This window comes from Geotrypetes seraphini, chromosome 11 (genome assembly GCF_902459505.1).
Source record: "Geotrypetes seraphini chromosome 11, aGeoSer1.1, whole genome shotgun sequence".
Lineage (NCBI taxonomy): Eukaryota > Metazoa > Chordata > Amphibia > Gymnophiona > Dermophiidae > Geotrypetes > Geotrypetes seraphini.
Window position 1 is genome coordinate 26,616,069 of NC_047094.1, and position 19,283 is coordinate 26,635,351.

At 41.1% G+C, this 19,283-nt stretch overlaps 1 protein-coding gene across 1 annotated transcript in view; it reads right to left on the bottom strand.

Annotated features, from left to right (window-relative positions):
- Positions 1-19,255, bottom strand: part of MOSMO (modulator of smoothened) — a 41,214-nt gene extending 21,959 nt beyond the window's left edge. Inside the window, exon 1 of the mRNA XM_033963060.1 lies at positions 18,965-19,255. Within this exon, the coding sequence (XP_033818951.1) occupies positions 18,965-19,070 (106 nt within the window). The 5' untranslated portion in view covers positions 19,071-19,255. The remainder of the gene's footprint in view (positions 1-18,964) is intronic.
- Between the last annotated feature and the right edge of the window lie 28 nt (positions 19,256-19,283).

Consider the following 19,283-nt stretch of genomic DNA (forward strand, 5'->3'; position numbering starts at 1 on the left):
TGGCTTGGTGCATCACAAGTTTCAAGGTCACGTGAGGAGATCCAAAAACTAGCAACAATGGCGGTCATTCACCAACGTTCTCAGCTTGTATGATCAGTTAAAAATAACTTCATTTTTGAATGAAGGTGTACCACAACCTATTCCATCCAAACCTAATTAGAATGTCTATAGATACATATAAAGTAACACCTAAGATTTTTAATGATTTAACCCATGGTGGTTCAATCGACACCTACATGTTCGTAGCTCCCACCCTTAAAGATTAGTTCGCAGCGTTTTCAGTCACTTCATCCTCCGCTCTTGCTACAGAAGTAAAAAGTAATGCCCAATTTATGCAAAACAAATCCAAAATGAGCTTAAAAGGATATTAAATAAAAGAGAAAGATGATCTTTGGAGGAACACTCCACAACATTCAACATTGAGTCAGGTGACTTATCCTTCCACTGTACTCAAAATTCTGTTCAAAAAGCTGGAGAACAACTCTACAGGACTTAATTATATGTCTTCTTTACCCTTGTGGTAGCATGTGCTAGTGGTCAAGAATGTGAGCCTCAAAGCACACAGCTGCCAGGGATTTGCAGGTAAAACAAAATGCTTTATTACGGTGTTCAAAATAGGTAAATAAGCCTGTTGCTTCACAGGCAGAATACTATGCTAATGAAGACTCTTTCCAACTCACGGTGACAAGTCTTATTAGGGCTTCCTTCTGGCTAGACTAGTTTTCAAACTACTCACAAAACATACTCAGGCCTGGCAGTAGTGTAAGGAGGAATTTTCCAGGGGAGAGGTGTAAGTTTCTGCATTACTCAACACAGAATGCTCACAGAGAGGGGAACAGCAGCAATAGTAGGCAAACCTGAGTGGCTTAAAAATTCCAATAAGGAGGGGGCATGGAATGCCCCCTCCTTCCTCCTTTCCTGTCTCCATGAGGCTTGGTTCTCACTTGGACACCCAGAACCAGGCTCTTAATTAATAAATGGCACTTCCTGCTTTACAAGTCTATTTGTAGAGTGCGGAGACCTAAGGTTGAGGCTGCCCTTCTCTTCCCAGTATTCCCCTTCCTAGTACTGCAGCTTAGAGAATTTCTTCATGGAGACCTTCTTGTTCTGCTCCCACTCTAGGGTTTTAACTTCCTCTCTGCCTGAGCCCTGCCCTTCTGGCTAATTAAGCTAGCTTTGCCTCCATTAAGGTGACTCAGTGAGGAAACGCCCTAGAGTAAGGAAACCCAGGCTTACTTTAGGCATTCCATAACAGCCCCTGAACTACTTGGGTTCTCAATTGTTTCCAAAAGGATTCCTGGCATCATCCAGGTGTCCAGTGATAGGAACGCATAGGTGCCAGATCTGTGGATGCTTGAGCTCCTCCAATATTAACCAAGTTCATTCAATGTCAGGGATAATGTGTTTAATTTAGCACCACAATCGGGATTAATTTGATTTAAATCAAATGAAATTAAATCACTATTCAGATAGACTATTTAAATCATGGTTTTCTACAGACTCATTCTTGCTGGTATAATTTAAATATTTACAACCAGATGTCATCAGAACAGGTCAGTTCTTGATCTACTGCTCAAAATAGTTACTACAGAGTTCCATCTAACACCTTGTGGGAGAAGATTATTACATAAGTATTTAGCAATTTCAATGACATTAGTCTTTATTTTTAAACTGAAATCTTTGGCTAGGGGGTGGCCCAGCAAATGAGCACTGCAACATGTGTTATTAGCTTGGTGTTCTCTTCATGTCTGGACTGTAGGGAGCATGAGATAACACCTCCCAGCAGTATTTGTGTAGTTTTTCAATGAGTGGAGAACTCCATCTTCCCCAAGGCCAAAAAAATTTCAATGAGCTCAATCAAAAGTCAAACAAATGATGATTTTTGCTTAAGATCATGAAGGCATCATCATTACAAAGTGCCATATGGAAGAAGTGTCACAGCAGTGTATTATTGTGATTTTTTTTTTTTGCAAAAAATGCGCAGAAATATGCACAAAACCCGACCTCAGTTGCTCTTGGCTAGGCCACTCATTCTTCACAACAATGCTTGCTCGCACATAGGGAATGTCATCATTGAAAAACTACGCAAATAAGGCTGAGAGGTGTTATCTCATGCTCCCTACAGTCCAGACATGAGTCCACCAGACTTCGACCTTTTTCCAAAGTTGAAACAACCTTTGTGTTGACATTGTTTTGCATCTCTGGAAGAGCTTTCTTCCGCCAGTACCCGAGCCATTCCGCAACTAAACAAAATGGTGTCTTGGATGGAATAATGAAGCTTCCCGGACATTGGGACTCAGTCATTGCAAAGCAGGGAGACTATATTGAAGGACTGTAAAGAAATACTTGGAAAAAAAATAAAACATGTAAATTTTAAAAAAATAGTGTGCATTATTTATGAAATGACCCTTATTTTTTTTAATAGATTTTAAATTGATTTTTACAGATGTGCTGAGCATTAGCATGCTTTTTCAGAGTGTGTGATCGAGACACTATACAAACTGGTAAGATTTATTGTATGGTATTTTAATGTTTTTTAACAGTTATTCATTCATGTACGGTAATTATTCTTGATGTTTTGGTATTGTGACATTTAAGTTATATCAAAACATATTAGTATCTGAAAAGGATCCAAAAGATAAGTAATTTTTTGGGCCACATTTCGCCTAAAACAGGGCTGCATCAGGGGCAAAGTTCTAAAACACATTTTCTACACCTGGGATCCGCTCTTCATTCTGTGTTCTATCTTGATGTGGATCTTTTGACACCTCTTTTAGAAGAAGGCCATTTAGGTCATGATTATCTTGGACAATTATGCCTGCTCACGAAGGTGGTCAAAAGATATGTCTCCCCTTTTAATGGGCCTATTAGAGAATGGGTTGTGTAGGCTTAAGCCGACTAGGTCTTTAAATTATAGGACCAAGTCCCATGACTTAAAACCACACCATACCATTTCTTATATCCTGCAATTATCAGCGAGGAATCATTAATCCTCATTTAGCTGGACCAATCATGAACTGCCGAGCTCTACTTCCATGTCAGCTTGTCAACAGCCAATGATAGGACATATGGCTATGGAGACAAATCCTATATAACAAGGGATTTTTCACACACTCATTCTGGTTAATATGAGAACCAGAGTGTATGTGTGAGTAAGTGTGGGAGAGTGACAGCATGACAGAATCAGTGAGAGAATTGGTAGCTATGATACCACCAGGAAAAAACCAAACTTTTCTCCGTTACAGCACCTACAGTGTGGAACTCCTTGCCCTCACATCTCCGGGAGGAAATCCCTATGGACAGATTTAAAACCAACTTAAAAGACCTTCCTTTTTAAGGACACCTATGATAAGTAGACACTAGACTTCAAGAAGAAGGAAGAGCATATCCCCCTTCCTCCTGTGATGACCTTTTATGTCTCTCTCTCCTATTACAAATTGTACTTCTCCCCTAATCCTTTTGTTTCCCATAGGTCATCTAAGTCTCATTGTCCAATATCTTCCCCTTGATTTTAATAGCTATGACCTTGTACACCGCTTAAGACAATTTTTAAAGCGGTATATCAAATTTTAAATAAAACTTGGTAAAACTTGATAGCCTTCAGTCCTGCAGAGAGACTGGAAAGATGTCTCACTAGAGGGGGAGAGCAAGATCTCTCCTTAAGCAGAGGTGAGAAATTTCTGTTCAACCTGAGCTACCACCAAAAATACTGCTATAAAAAATCAGACTCCTTTTAGAGAGTATTAGCTTGACAGCAACTAGCACCAAACAGGGGGGGGGGGGGGTGTAAGGAGACAAACAGCATAGCACCGAGTAGTTTCCTGCACAGCTGGATGTAGCATTGCTGCTGAGCTCCTGTGTGATCCTCAGGTAGTATTTCCTGTGTCTGCCAGTAGCACAGCTCTTCATTTTAAGATATCAAAAAAATTAAAGAAGATTTCCTTTAATCCCAAAAATAAGGAAGAGACGGTTTTTACTGGGAACTGTATCCCTTTAAAATCAAACTACTTGTTTGAAAATGCTCTTTTGCATCATTTTCCCCCCCTATACTACATAATCTAAATTCTGCTAAAGGTGGATACCAATCCCCCCCCCCCAAAAAAAAACAAAAACACCTCTACATCCTGTAGCATTAAGGGTTCCTTTTACGAAGCCGCGCTAGCGAGTTTAACGCGTGTGACTTTTCATCACACGCTAACCCCTGCGCTGGCCGAAAACCTACCGCCTGCTCAAGAGGAGGCGGTAGCGGCTAGCGCGTACGGCGGTTTAGCGCGCGCTATTACGCACATTAAACCGCTAAAGCGCCTTCGTAAAAGGAGCCCTAAATGTCAGCTTTCACATTTGGCTGTTGCAATCGTACCTTACTTGTACAATCGTACAATACTCCAATTACTCAGAAAGTTACTCAGTCCCGATCTCTTGTGTCAATAGCTGCAAATGAACATGAACTATGCTGGTGCGCGTGTGTGGAATTCTTCTAAAAGGAGATATGTGAGAAATTACCTCCCAGTGGAGATGTCAAAAGCCAAGCTTGCAGCAGAATTTTGTATGTGGGGGATTGAGAGGCTAGGGAAAAATATGAAGAAAGCGGAGGGCCTAGTGTTAATTGGTGTAACTGTATGGGAATTTGTATGCTCATCGATGCAGAAGAATCATCTCAGTTGTACAGACTGGATGAATCAACTGGTCTTTATTGGCTATCATTGACTGCTTGCTGTTTCAGATCACACTAGAAGTCTGTTTTCCTCAACTGCAGCTACACTCTGCCTTCTGAACGCAGGAAAGCCAGATAGGATAAATTATCTCAGGCCAATTAATTTTTATGGTCATCAATTATTCATTTGCCAAACAGGCAGCCATGTTGATATTAATACAAATTTAATTGAGATTTGGCAAACAAGAGAGTCTCTTCTCTGGCGTCAGTTGCTTATTCTGCCTTCCCTTCCCTTCGTACAAGTTTCTGTTCATCAGATCTCTCTGTAGGTACAAAGATAACACCTGAAAGATATACAGCAGTTTATTGCAAACTGTGTGCTTCCTGAGATTTCAGGTGTGATGTGATACACCGGCGAGGAGAGTCATCCACGCAGGTGACTGCCTATAGGATGTGTCTCTTGCGGCGAGAGGCACATCCTGTAGGAAGTCAGCCGGCGCAGACGACTCTCCTTCTGGCTAATGTCTCCCCTCCTCTCCATGCACTTCACGGATCCCTCCACCAAAGCGGGTTGCGGCCAGATGGGTCTCCGCGCATGCAGACGTCGACATGATGACATCATGCATGTGCATGACATCATCGCATCGACATTCCAGCACTTCCGGCACTAGATTTAGTGTGCCATGGTACAGCCAGCATGGCAAAATTAGCATATCATCTAAGCTGACTCTTCCCATTAAAGACAACAGGATAAGCCTGCCACAGCTGCAACTTAGTACGAGCGGATGTTAACGATGATACATTAAGTGAATTCAGTAGGGACAAATTAGATGGTATATAGATCCTCAGATACTTAAAATGTGTTGTCTCCCATTGTAGAATGAAGCCATCCGACCACTGTGTCTTAACTTCAGGTAGGAATGACATTGCTATGGACTTAATGAAATTAAGCTTCAATCCAGTTAAAAATCCATATTCCTCTAAAAGGTCAATGGTTTGCTTCCATAACGATTGCAGCTGGGATAAGATAGGAGTAAATTGTCAGCAAAGTCAACATTTTTAATTCCACAGTGGCCAGTCTAAGCCCTCTGACTTCTGATTGACGTAACATATATATAACAGTGGTTCTAAGGTAAATATAAGTAACAGCGAAGAAAGGAAACACCTATGTCAGGTGCCCTGCTCGATAGGCAGAGTCAGTGAGGATGCCATTGATCATTAATGAGGCCCTGGGATTAGAATATAAATATCTGATAATCTCAACATACCACCCCTGAATGCCAATGAATTCTAAAGTATGGAATAAAAAGAGCCAACTGACATCAAATACCTTAGCTGCATCCAAACTGGCCAGCAAAGCTGCGCTATGTGAACGTTGACAAAGCTAACAGTACGAACATTACAAACAGATTGTCTGCCTTTAATGAATCCAACTTGATCCTCACCCACTAGATCTGATATATGTGTAAAAAAAAAAAAAATCTGCTAAGACGTAGGACAATAACTAAAGGTCTACATTTAATAGGGAAATTAGCCTATATGAATCTAGATTGTCAGAAGGTTTACCAGGCTTCAAAATCAATGTGACCAAAGCCTCATAGACAAAACATGGGAAAGCTCCCTGTCCAACAACTGAACCAAAATATAGATAACAGTCGGCCACAATTCCGAGTGCTTAGAAGCTTGTAAAATTCCCCAGTGAATCCGTCTGGTCCGGGGCTTTATGAGCCTTAGCTAAATTTTAAGACCCTCTATGTAATTCCTTGGCTTGAAGTGGAGTGTTTAAAAACTCTGCTGACTCCAAGAATAATTTGGGCATTCTAGAAGAATGAAGGTAATCTGAATTGTTCAGCAGAAAAATTACGGTACTCTGTACATCTCAGAGATTATAAAAGCACTAGGCCACCTCCTCCACCCGGGATACCATAGTGTCATTTGCTTTGCAAATTGAGAGTATTGAGTGATGACCTTGCCAAATATCCACTATCTGAGCCAATACTCCGTCAGGCTTATTGCCAAATCACTGCAAGTGATATTTATCACCTTTTAGTATCAAGCTTATAATGAAGAGTTCAAAGCAGCCTGTGCAGCAAGATACTGTTCCTGAAAAAAGTTCGGCCTGTCAAAATGTACGGGAACTCCCCACAGACATTTCCTAATAGCTATCTGCACAGGGCAGGATCGTAAGAAGATCGCTCCTGCCCCGAAAACCAGCTAGACCGCCAGGTAAGGCCGGGATGCTGGGGGGAAGATAAAAATATGGTTTATTTCCCCTCCCCCCCCAAAAAAAAATCACGATTATATGAAATCGCGAATAGGGAAACTGCGAATGGGGAGGGGGAAGTGTATGGCAATTCTTATGTTCTTATATGTCCTCTTAATACAGTCTTGGCCTTCTAGAAAAGCAAGGGATTATCTTGTTAAGGTGAAAATATTCTTCCCAAATGATGAAGAATTTGCAATACTCTGAATCCTGACTTGTCATATTTTTCAGTCTATAAGACCTGACCTGACCATAAGGTATCGGGCGGCTGTTGGCTTTGGGCTTCCCAGCACCAGACCACCAGATGCACCTACGTGTAGAGGAGGAAAAACCAGGGGGAAAAAAATATTGGTTCAGAATTTTTTTTTCTTGGTTTTTCCTCTACACGTAGGTGCATCTGGTGGTCTGGTGCTGGGAAGCCCGAAGCCAACAGCCGCCCGATACTTTTTTAACTGGTCCAGCGCAGTCTCTCCTGCTCCATGATTGGCTGCAAGAACTGATGGCAGCCAATCATGTTGTGGCGCAGGACTAGGCAGGAAGTGCAAAGGTTGCACTCCTACCTTATGCGCCTCTCTGCAGCAAGAAAGGCTGCCGTCCAGCAGGAGACCGTGCTAGACCACTTCCAGTTAAAGAAAGGTACTGGAGGGGGGGGGGGGGGGAAGTGTATTATGCTCCATAAGATGCACCCACTTTTCCACCCCCTTTTTGGGGATGGAAAAAGTGCATCTTATGGAGCGAAAAATACGGTAAATGCGCCACTATTTAGCTTGGCAGTAATAGGGATCCTTTTGAATGTTTAACCAGACTACAGTGTGGTCAGATATGTTAAAGTAGACCACAGAAAAGAGTGAGGAAGAAACCTATGATCCTGGCTTGCTTAGTTATAGCCTAAGTAGTTTACATTCAGGTACTCAAGCATTTTTTTCCTGTCTGTCCCAGTGGGCTCCCACTATTTAATGTATCTGGGGCAATGGGGGATTAAGTGACTTGCCCAAAGTCACAAGGAGCAGCATGAGATTTGAACCCACAACCTCAGGGTGCCGAGGCTGTAGCTCCAACTACTGTGCCACATTTCGGGGTGTAACAACCTCCAAAGCGTCTACAACATCTGAGGTGCAACGTAAGTCCAATAGTTTTTTATCCCAGGTCCCTAAGGGAGTGACCAGAGTTTCAGATTTGTCTCGAGAAGGGTCCAAAACTACATAGATGAAAATCCCTCAATATCAATGACTTATCTCGATAGCGAGAACAAAGGGGACAATTTGCTGTTGAAATGAGACTTCAGCAGGGTTCGGCAGATTGCCAATAGTAGATATTCCCTTTCTCCCAGTGCCAGTCCCAACAAAAGATATCTTCCATTGGTTGATGTCTCTAACACTTGGACTTTGGAGGGAAAGGACTTCTGAAATAGGACCACCACAGTGTCTCGAAAAGGAGAAGCAAACTTCTCCAAACCAATAAACATCATAATTTTAAATGCTCTTCATCCATTGGTCTAATCTTCTGGAGGCATTCTACGTTGGCCTTATAGCGATTAAGTGCTGTGAGGATTTTGGTACGTTTTACAGAAGTGACTCTTCCTACATTCCAGGAGACCAGACTAAGTTATACTATAATGAAAAGTGTATACGCCACCCCAGGAGCCCAGCCTCCTCTAGGGCATGGAAGCGACTGAATCTCAATTCTCAACACCATTGCTCTCTGCAAATACTGATGTGCGATTTGTTGCCGTTTCATAGTGAATTAACTATGCATAAGAAAATACCATGTGAGATTGAAGGGGGAAACTTCGGATCTTTAACCCCCTTCATGCCTCAATATCCTAGGAGCCTCGTAATTTTACATGCTTAGCCTTCTCTTCCAAACCAACCATCACTGAAAACTATCAAAGAATCTGGAATGTAACTTTTCTCAAAAAGCAGAGAGACATGCACAGATCTCTAGAGAATGGCAGCAAACCCCCCCCCCCAAAAAAAACACCCCAAAACCCACCATCCAATAATTACAACATTATCAAAAACACGCTAACAGAGAGAAAGCATATTAGCCATATTCAGTTTTAGATAGTGGTGAGACATCCAGGTGGCAATGTCAGACAGACAGGCTGAGACTCGGGTCTGGGTTTCAGTAGAGTTATCTGGTATGGGGAGGTAGATCTGGGAGTCGTCGGCATAGAGATGTTACTGGAAACCATGGGATCATGTCACTCCATATTATAAAGAGCTTCACTGGCTTCCATTTGAGGCCCGAGCATTTTTTAGATTTGGGACCCTTTGTTATAAAGCTTTATATGGGCAGGCACCTGGATCAATTCACTTAAAAAAAGCCCAACACAGATTGCCCATTATGAGTTACTTCTCTATTCGTGTTTCCTTCTTTTCGCGGTAACATTTATAAGAAGTTCTAACAACAATCAGGCAGCCAGTTGGGATAAGAAGCTATGTAATTTGTTTGCGTTGTTGCGCTTATATATACATTTTAGAAAATTATTAAAATCAACTTTGTGAGGTTTTTAGGAAATTAATAGCAGTAATGGTTATTTTGTAGATCACTGGGGTTTTACAGTCTCTTGGCTTTGTAAACCACATCGATCTGAGAGGTTTTGCGGTCTAGAAATAAAATGTAATGGGAGGAGATCAGCGCTCCAAGTGAGCAGGTGTAGCGTGAGAAAAGGAGCAGTCCCAGGATAGCGGGATTGCTGTGGAAGAGAGTCAAACCCAGTTCCCAAATACACAGCACTAACCCATCAGATGCTTATGACCCAGACTGAGCACCTTCAAAGGATAGGATATTGAATCAACCAAGGTCCATCGAACACAATGTGGCTTCTCTTATGTACCTACTAAAATCTGCGTTGTGAACACATTGATAAACACACATTTTCTATACCTTCAAAGCACAATTATTAGCCAGAAAAGAAACACTTATTTTACATGTTATGAACACCTAAGAAAAGAACCATTATAATAAGTCAATAGTAAGCAGAGTCCCCATGACAAGCATTGTCTGTGAACACAATGCCAGAGCAAATGATGAATTCGGCACTGCAGTCTGGCTGGCATTAAGCAGAAATTTCACCCACACCCATTACTTTTATCTTTTGCCTGCTTTTCTTGCTCTTCCTTTGTGTCTCTCAGTATCTCTGGGTCAAGCAGTGCCTCACTAAACATGCACCTTTCTCCCTCCTGCCTCATTTATAAAAGCAAGATAAAAAAACCTTTTCAAACCAGCTATGCGAGCTTATGTTTGCAGAGAAAGAAAGTAAATCACCATTTAACAAAAATAATATTTTTAGCACAAGTCATTTTTCAGAAGCACTGCATTGATTGGTGCGGCTTCTGCTGAGAAAGCCAGCGCCTCGCCTCTTCCACCTTCAGATCAGGGCTGATCAGTGCAAGACATGAAATGGGATGAGTTGTCCCGCTTGCCTCCAACTGAACACCATCAGTCTGCTGAGCTTTAAAAATCCAGGGATGATTTATGAACAATTGTTTCCAGATGCTGGACATCACAGATGGAACTTAATGAATATTAAAGCCAGTGGTTCATGATTGTCGATAGTTAAAGTCCTTTCTGGAACAAGCTGCTTCTTTCCTCCAGAGGCCAAGGCTACCCACCAACCCCCTAGAAGAGCAGTCTGCCATTATAAACCATGGGGAATGCTTCACTGGCCAATGAGAGTGGTTACACTTAAGGGTGAGATTTACATTTTCAGGTCAAGTAAATAAATAGAAAGCAGCCTACAAAAATCAATTTGCTAGCATAATTTGTAAGTTCATTTCCTGGAAGCCTGGGTTTTTCAGCCCCATCTCTCCATCTTCCTCCTGTATGATCACACCTGAGTAAGATTTAAATTCCTGCCCTCTCTCCTTTCCACATGCCTCATCTCCTCTTACTTGGGACCTGGATTGGCCACTGTTAGAAACAAGATGCGGGGCTTGATGGATCTTCGGTCTGTCCCAGTAGGGCAATTCTTATGTTCTTACTAGCCCTTCCCAGGCACTGATAATAATCAAAGATGCCTCCTTTACCCTGTGGGGTACCTATCAGGACTAAAGACCCTTTAGTTATATTTCCCAGCTCTTACAATCAGATCCTGAAAAGTTTCTACCATCTGAGCGGATGAGAGCATTTTCAAAACACTGTTTTATTAAAATTACATAGGGCTGAAGTCTTGATGACTGGCCCCACTGCATAAAGTGTCACATTTGTGCTACCATAATTCACCTTTTGGCGTGCAAGAAAGATGCATAAGCATATACGGTACTGTACAATTTAGAACCAGTGTGTGTCTCGCTGAATGATTTCTAACAACTTCTAGAAGACGTTAAAAACCGAAGAGACTTGTACACACAAAATTAACTTGCTCTAAAACATTTGCACATTCTTAATTTAGAAATCTTTGGATGAAAGGAATAAGTGCAGTTAAGCTAATTATAGATAACTGATGCATGGAAATCCTGTGGTAAGGGGGGTGGGAAGATGCAGAAGTATACCACATATATGTGCACAAGGTTTTGCAGTAAGCATAGCATCTTGTGTATATGTCTGAACCAAAGGTGGGTATAAAAAAAAAAAAGTGTCAGCACATGTTGATGCCTGTTCTGCACCCATTATGAGCCTTTCAAAAAATTGTTTGCACTTTAAAATTTTTGAAAGGCTCAGATTCCTATCATTCCGCGCCTAAATATATGCGTGCTGACACTTTCAATTTTGTTTGGACATGCACACCCTTCTTTCTGCTTGCAAAATAAGATAAGACCAGCACTTGACAGTGAAACATTGAAAAGAAATCCTATTACAAAAATTTTCCACAAAGCCCTGGATCCGGTGAAAAAATTCTTGCATTGTACGAGCATCAAAAGTGGGCAGCATACTCTCAGCATTGTATGAAATATAGTAATTAGCTCATTACATTTTAATACAACCCACACAAGCTAACGCTCACGCACAATTCCTCTCTGCATCACTGGGTGCATACAACCTGTGTTTAACTTGCAGTAACCCTGCAGCTACACTTGTGGTTGCTTTCTGCATTGGCCCCTTCTCTTTCAACTCAACTTTGCTTCTGCTGGCGCTCTTTTTTTGTGCTGCTTTGTTCCAGGATGAATCTGCCAACAGGAATCAGTGGCTGTATTCTACTCAAAAGTAATTAAGTGGCCAATGAAGGCACAAGTTAGTGTGGATTTCCATCTGCCCTCTATGAGCTAGATTCTGTAAATGGCACTTATCATTTCTGTAAAAGGTGCTTTGCGCAGAATGACCTTTTAAAGAACATAGCTTAGCAAGGATTTTGAGCCAGATTCTAAAAACAGCTTCCCGATTATAGGTGGCGTTAGGTGTCCTACTGCCATCTAATGGACCAATTGGGATGCACATTTAAAAAATAAACAATGAGGTGAAGGACGCCTACAAACGTAGGTGTTTGCATGTGTATGGAGGTGTCTAGGCATGTTTATAGACACTTAAGGCCAGCGTAGGCTTGGTTTATGCCAGAAGTGGCTTTAGGCATCCATAGGCGTGCATCAGACATCTTAAATGTAGGCCTGTAATATGCTGGCCTACATTTAAAGCATCTGTAGAAGAGAATAGATGTGATTCTGGATGCAGCGCCTACCAGTGATTGGCACATGATAGGTGCCCGTTTTGCAGGCACAGTTTCCAGAATCAGGCCTTTCCTGCCTAATTTCCTGCCTAATTGTGGGAAAGCTCAATGTATACCTGGGAGCATAACTGGGAGGTGTCATTAGTAGAATGAAGGATGTTAATATTAATGCTCTACAAGTTTCTGTTGACCCTTGAGAACTGTGTTAGCTTTGGAAACAACCGATACAAAAAGACTATCAAAATGGAGGCATTCCAAGGAAGGCCAACAAAATAGTACTGAACCTGCACGATTAGCCATATGTAGAAAAGACTGAAAATGCTAAAAGAGGTACCCTATAAAAAAAGAAAAGTAAAATACAAGCGTCTAAAGGTCTAGTAGGTTTACACAGATGATGTTGACTGAACTAGGTCTTTCTGCTCTTAACTGAACACTATGTTCTGACGAGTCTTAATATTTAGTCCTCTCCTGCTCTCTATCACATCCATGCAACCTTCAAGGTACAATTAAAGGCATACTACTTCTCCTTGGCCTTCAGCTCTTCATTTACTTTCCAAAAAGCTGCATTCCTGGCTTTATGAAATTAGAGTGGGAAGAACTAAATTTTCTGTTTCCTCCCTTACCATATTGTTCATCCCTTTCCCCAACCTTTTTTTTTATTGTAATCCGCGGATTCCCTCTTTCCTCATGTTCTCAATTGTCTCTTACATTTTGTTTCCTACCCTATTAAAAAAATGTTGTTTGTTTGTTCATTTAAAATTTTTATTGTAAACCGCTTAAGATTTACCTTTGGTTTTAGATTTGCGGTATATTAAATAAAATTGAACTTAAACTCTGCTACCATTTTGTTTCCTATAACCTCTGATAAAAGTCTGGTCCAGGTGTCCTCTACAATGTCAGGAAAAGAGGAGTTCTCACCCTCTTGTTCGGTACGCTGCCGAAAGCGCGCAGGACATTGGTGTGTCAACAATCCCGCCCCGACATTTGTGCGCAGAACAAATGTGCACTGCTGCTTCCACTGGTTTGAGGCCTTCCCATTTGTGTTCTGCGGGGTGGGGGGAACCCCCCCACTATACTTGTAACTCCTCGTGCTCCCATTGAGGGGGGGGTTACCCCACCCAGTACACTGAAAACTCTCATTCTCCTTCCCATTTTCACTCTTCAGGTGTTTTCAGTATAGTGAGGGGTTCCCTCCCCAACAACCCCCAAACAGGAGCATGAGGAGTTGTAAGTGTAGTGGGGGGTTCCCCCCCACAACCCCTTCAGAGCGCAAAGGGGACGACGGCCTGAAAGCGTCAGCGCGCACGTGTGTCCTGTATGCAAGTGTCGGGGCGGGATTGTTGGTGCGCCAATGTCCTGCGCGCTTTTGATGGGTCACCTCCTATTCTTATGAAATAAAATGGAATTAAACCTCGATGACCCTCACCATATCTATGGAAAATGCTACTTTCTGTTACCTTACTGGTCTACGTATTGCAGCGACAGTATGATGTTTCCTTGCTTTACATCTTGAATTTGCATATATCAAAACAAAGGCGACATAGAATAGCTATGCCCAATGTGCTGGACCAAAGTCATTTCATGTACACAAATTGCTTACGCCCCCATATTTAAAGGGGTTTGTCAACAGTTAAACTATTTATAGTCTGAGCTGAAAATAGACTAAAGAGGGACGGTGTACGCATGTTGAATATTTAGTTCTCTTCATGCGCTTTCCTCCCCATCTCTCCTTCCATTCTGTTGTAATCTTCCCTATTTCCTTCCACCATCATGCGTGCATTCATGGCTCAATTTGTTGTGGTACTATTTGTTTCTGCGTCATAATATTTCTTTTATTTTGTAAACTGATAAGATTTTCGCTTACATGGGCAATATATTAAATAAATTGAAACTTGAAAAGATCATTCTGGAATGCATCTCAAACACCTACGAGAATTAAATGAAAGAAAAGCAAAAACCCACAATAAACTGTACACGGAGATGTCAAACTATCGTACTTTGAGACAATAAAGTTATAGCTCTGGTTCCTTTTTTTCCTTATGACTATATCGTGTTGAATTATTTTGTTTATAAAAGTTAATCCCATAATATCCCATTATTAGCACTCTGCACAGAGCACTCGCCACCATTCCAACATCTGCAATGTAAATTAATTTGTAACCGTCTCCCAAAATAAAATGCTTAAATAGTTCATAAATGAATCATGTTGCTAATTTGCTTTGTCCTGCTGCCTAGAAAGGAATATTACAGCTTCAAGCTCATCCGTTTGCCAGGGCAGCTAATGCATCAGGTGCCACTCTAGGAGAGCACATAAAGCAAGAAATCACTGTGGGTAAGGTCATGGATTTGATAGACTCCCCTTTTCTGTGGAACAACCAAAGTGTTTTACATATATTGCATGCAAGTATTTTACATATGCTTTCAAAAAAAAGAACCCCCCCCAACAGACACACACACACACATAATATAACCAAATCAAATGGATGCAATATGAAACTGACATATACTGAAACATAAATACCAAGATAATCTGACTAGCTCACATGAAACCAGGCTTGCAAGTTTTAATTCCATGATTGAAGATGTCTACAACCATGGTGGAAGTCATTCTCTTAACTCATATGCGCCGTATCTTCTTTTGTAAAGAAAATTTTAGAGAAGGACTGGCATAGTGATTAAGGAAATAAGAGAAAGCATTGCCCGGTGTTTGTGCCAGGGACTGGCAATCAAGGACTTAAGGATGGCTAGTGGAGAAAATGACTATCTTGGGCAAGTTGTTTTATTTCATATTGCCTAATCAAAGGATAAATATTCTTCTAAAAAATAGTCTGGAATATATTAATAATGCAGTTTATCAACCTTGGGCATCATTTGGAAAGGCATGCTAAAAATCCACAAAAACTAAAGAAAATGATATCGCACCTGGAGCTGAAGTGGTGGTTCTCAATCCAGTCCTTGGGGCACACCTAGCCAGTCAGGTTTTATAATATTTACAATGGATATGCATAATACAGGATGTACATACCAAGGAGGAAGTGCATGCAAATACTTTATAGATGTTACAAAACCCAACTGGCTGGGTGCACTCCAAAAAAGGACTAGGTTGAGAATTACTGAGCTAGAGGAGCAACGCGCTTTACAGAGCACAGCATAAATCAAAGTACCATAAAGCACATGCAATATATCCTTTTAACAACTAGCTAATACAGAAAGCGAAAAGCACATAGACGAGGGACATTCAATAATTTATTTACCTAAGTATGAAAGAAAGTAATAAGCGTGTTGAAACAAGCCTGTGCATGTTGAGACATATCTCAAGGTTACTCATTCACAGTTGCGGCTCAGTGCAAGTCTAACATTCCAAGAGACAGGATGTCAGGAGAGTCCTTGTGTGAATCAAGTAAGAAACTGCTAGATTTGGAGCACCACTCAGTGATATGTAAAATTTCTCACAAAAGAAGGGAAAAAGCCAAAGGAGATTCATGTACACATGACTGACGTTTATAGTGAGTCTGCCCCATCATACTACAAAATAAAATATTGGAGCAAGTACGGTAGTTTAAGTGGCGTAGAGTCCATTGAAGATGACCATCACACTGGATGGCCTGTGGATGCAACTTCCACAGAAATGTGCACGAAAGATGAGGATTTCATTTTGTCAGACAGACAAATTAAGGTTTCTCGAATAACTGAAGAAATGGATATCTCAGCAGGTACAGTTTGAAAAATAATTCATGAAAAGTTGGGCATGTCCAAGGTTGGTGCAAGATGGGTTCCAAGAATGCAGACGTCATGTCAGAAGGCCACAAAACTCCAAGTGCTGTCAAGAAAACTTGGAGATGCTCCATGAAGACCAAGTGAATTTTTTTCATTGTTTGGTACGTTATCTGTTCTTACCACAACCTCTGACAACACATTCCAGAGCTTAACTATTCTTTTGTTGTCTGGGGTAAGGGAACCCTGCTGCTCTGGACCTCAGTGGTGTTTTTCTGCTAGTTCACCTCAGCTCTCTTCTTGTAACTTAAGTGTCACAGACAAAGCAAAAAGATGTGAGTTATTTTAATTCATTAAATGTGCAATAAGAGTACAAAAAAAAAATTATATATATATAGTAAAACCCATACCAGAAGCAGAGTACAAAAGACAAAATCTCTGAATAATCCTTGAAAGTAGATGAATTGGTGGTGGTTTTGGTAACTTATGTGCATACCTGCTGATTGCTACTATGAAAGAAGAACTAACAAGGTAGAAAAGAGAAAGGCTGCACCTGTGTGGATTTTGCTCTGCGAATACAGCTTGCGCCCAACATATCATGAAAAATTACTGCGGTCAACATAGTGGGCATCAATGCATGCTATTAGTTACTTTGCAGTACTCTGTGCTACTGTAGCTGAACATGTGAATATAAACCATCCCTGCTTATATCACCACATCCATATGCAACAAAGCAGTGGGAATCAAAAAATACTTTGACTCTAAATACTGTCACTTGTCAAATGGATCAGATTCTTAAGAGTCAACCCATGCACTATCAAAGAAAATTCCAAGGGGGATTAGAAAATGATGCCAATCTGTATCCTTCAAGTTTATGTCATCTGTAGAAAAAAAAGGATGCAGAAGAGGAATGCAAGCTGATAGAAATTGGCAAACAGCAATTATCTGTTTTCCTAGCTACAATTACAAACAGAACAAACTCAACTTCAAGCAAATATACATACCTGCATCTTAATTAACAAAATGCTTAAACCTGCCAAAATTCTTCCCATCCCTTCATAGCCATTCAGTGCTTTTAACGGAAAACTTATATAATCTTCCCTGTAGATTTTCTCATTTTACATTTCTCTTTGCAAAAGAGAGGTCAGTGCTTCCCACTCTTTGTAAGGCTGCATCTCATTAAAAGCACCCAATTGCTTGCCACAGGCATGACAAAGAAAAGAGGAAACAGCAGGAAACAAAGGGCCCATTCTCCATTTACTTGGTTTCCAATTTAGAATAATGTAGTTCTAATCCAATCTACACAGAATCATTTAAAATAAAAAGCACCCTGGCAGTTCAGTTACTTCACTGCAGCACATCTGAAAGATTACAGATAATTTGCAAATCTGGCAAGGAACATTCTGATTGAAATCATGCATTAAATACACAAGAGAAAATTTGTGGGTTAATAGTACAATTTTCTATTCTAGAAGTCCATCTAACCTTCAGCTAGTTTAACAGTTTTGCCTAAAGACCAAATACGGTTTTTTTTCAGGACTTAACTAGTTATTTAAGAGTAGCCTAATGGTCAGAGCAGTGCCTTGAGAACTAGGGTTCCATTAATTCTCACTGCAGTTCCTTGCGACTCTAGGCAAGTCACTTAACTTTGCATTGCCCCAGGTACAGAATAAAGTAAAGTACCTATAAACTGCTTTGACTGTAACCACAGAAAGGGTATATCAAGCCCCAGCTCCTTTCCCCTCCCCCTAGTGTTTAGGTATACTGTAAGATACACAATCCTGTACTAGTCAGAACTAGTCCTAACAGCACAACAGTCATAATAGTCACACAACTTCACTAACAATCTAAGAAACATTATAAACCCTTCAGATAAAAACCACAGCTCAGATGACCTATCATCGTTTTAGTTTGTTACTTTAAAATAATTCTATGAGAACAGATAAGTGTTCAGTGCATTTGTCAGTGGTTTGAAGATTAATGAATTTGAACTGCTTTAACTACATTCAAAAAATAGGCCTCCCACAAATATACCTCTCCTCACCCCCAAAAAAGACATGAACTACCTGTTGTATAGATCTATACATGTGGTTTTCTAAAAAGGCACGCCATTTATTAGATTCTGGATTGTAATCTCTTCTTCTATTATACTTGGCCACAGAACCTAAAAGCATCTAGAAGACCAAGCATTTCTAAAACAAAAAAAATTGCCTAAACTGAGATCCAAGCCACTACATAACTAGTACTGTATTAACTTGTCAGCTCCACTCAATTTGTACTAATTTAATCATTGCAAACCGCATAGAACTTCACGGTCCTGCGGTATATAAACTGTTGTTATTATTATTACTACATAAAAGCCACCATATTCCCATCGTCAAAACGGCTGGGGATATGTTTCCCCATGCAGCTACATCAGAACCACCTTATTTGCATTTGATCTTTCCTAGAAGAATTAATGACGGCTGCTGCCTCTGATATAACGCCTGAGACTTAAATAATAATAACAACAACAACGATAATACAAAGACTAAAACGTTAGGACATGAATCGGAAACGGAAGACACACACCAGAAAATGCAGGACACAAAACAGCTTCTAAGCATCCACCCGTGACAACTGCTTGCATTTCTCCCCGGAAAAAAAAAAAAAAAAGTTGCTCTTTTTAACACCCAAAGGCCCGGTTAAGCTGCTCTTTCCTCGAGATTGCCCGAGAAAGCGCCCTTACCCGCAGATTCCCCCGTATTGATCCAATCCGGGTTGGCGATACTGGCTATAGCGAAGATATCGGCGGCCAGAAAGAGACATCCTGAAATGATGGTCAGTTTATCCATAATCCCTCGTGTCCTGCGGCTAGCAAGCGCTCCCGCCACAGGGCTCTAGGGGGGCCAGGGCGGCTGGAGGGGAAAAGCCCCCCTCCTGGGCTCGAATCCCTTGGCTTGAAATCGGGCCGGAAAGCGCCGGAACGCTGTTCCGGAAGTAAAATTCCAAATCGGACAGGGTTCCGGAAGGAAACGCTTGCGCGCTTTTTTTTTTTTTTCCCTGTC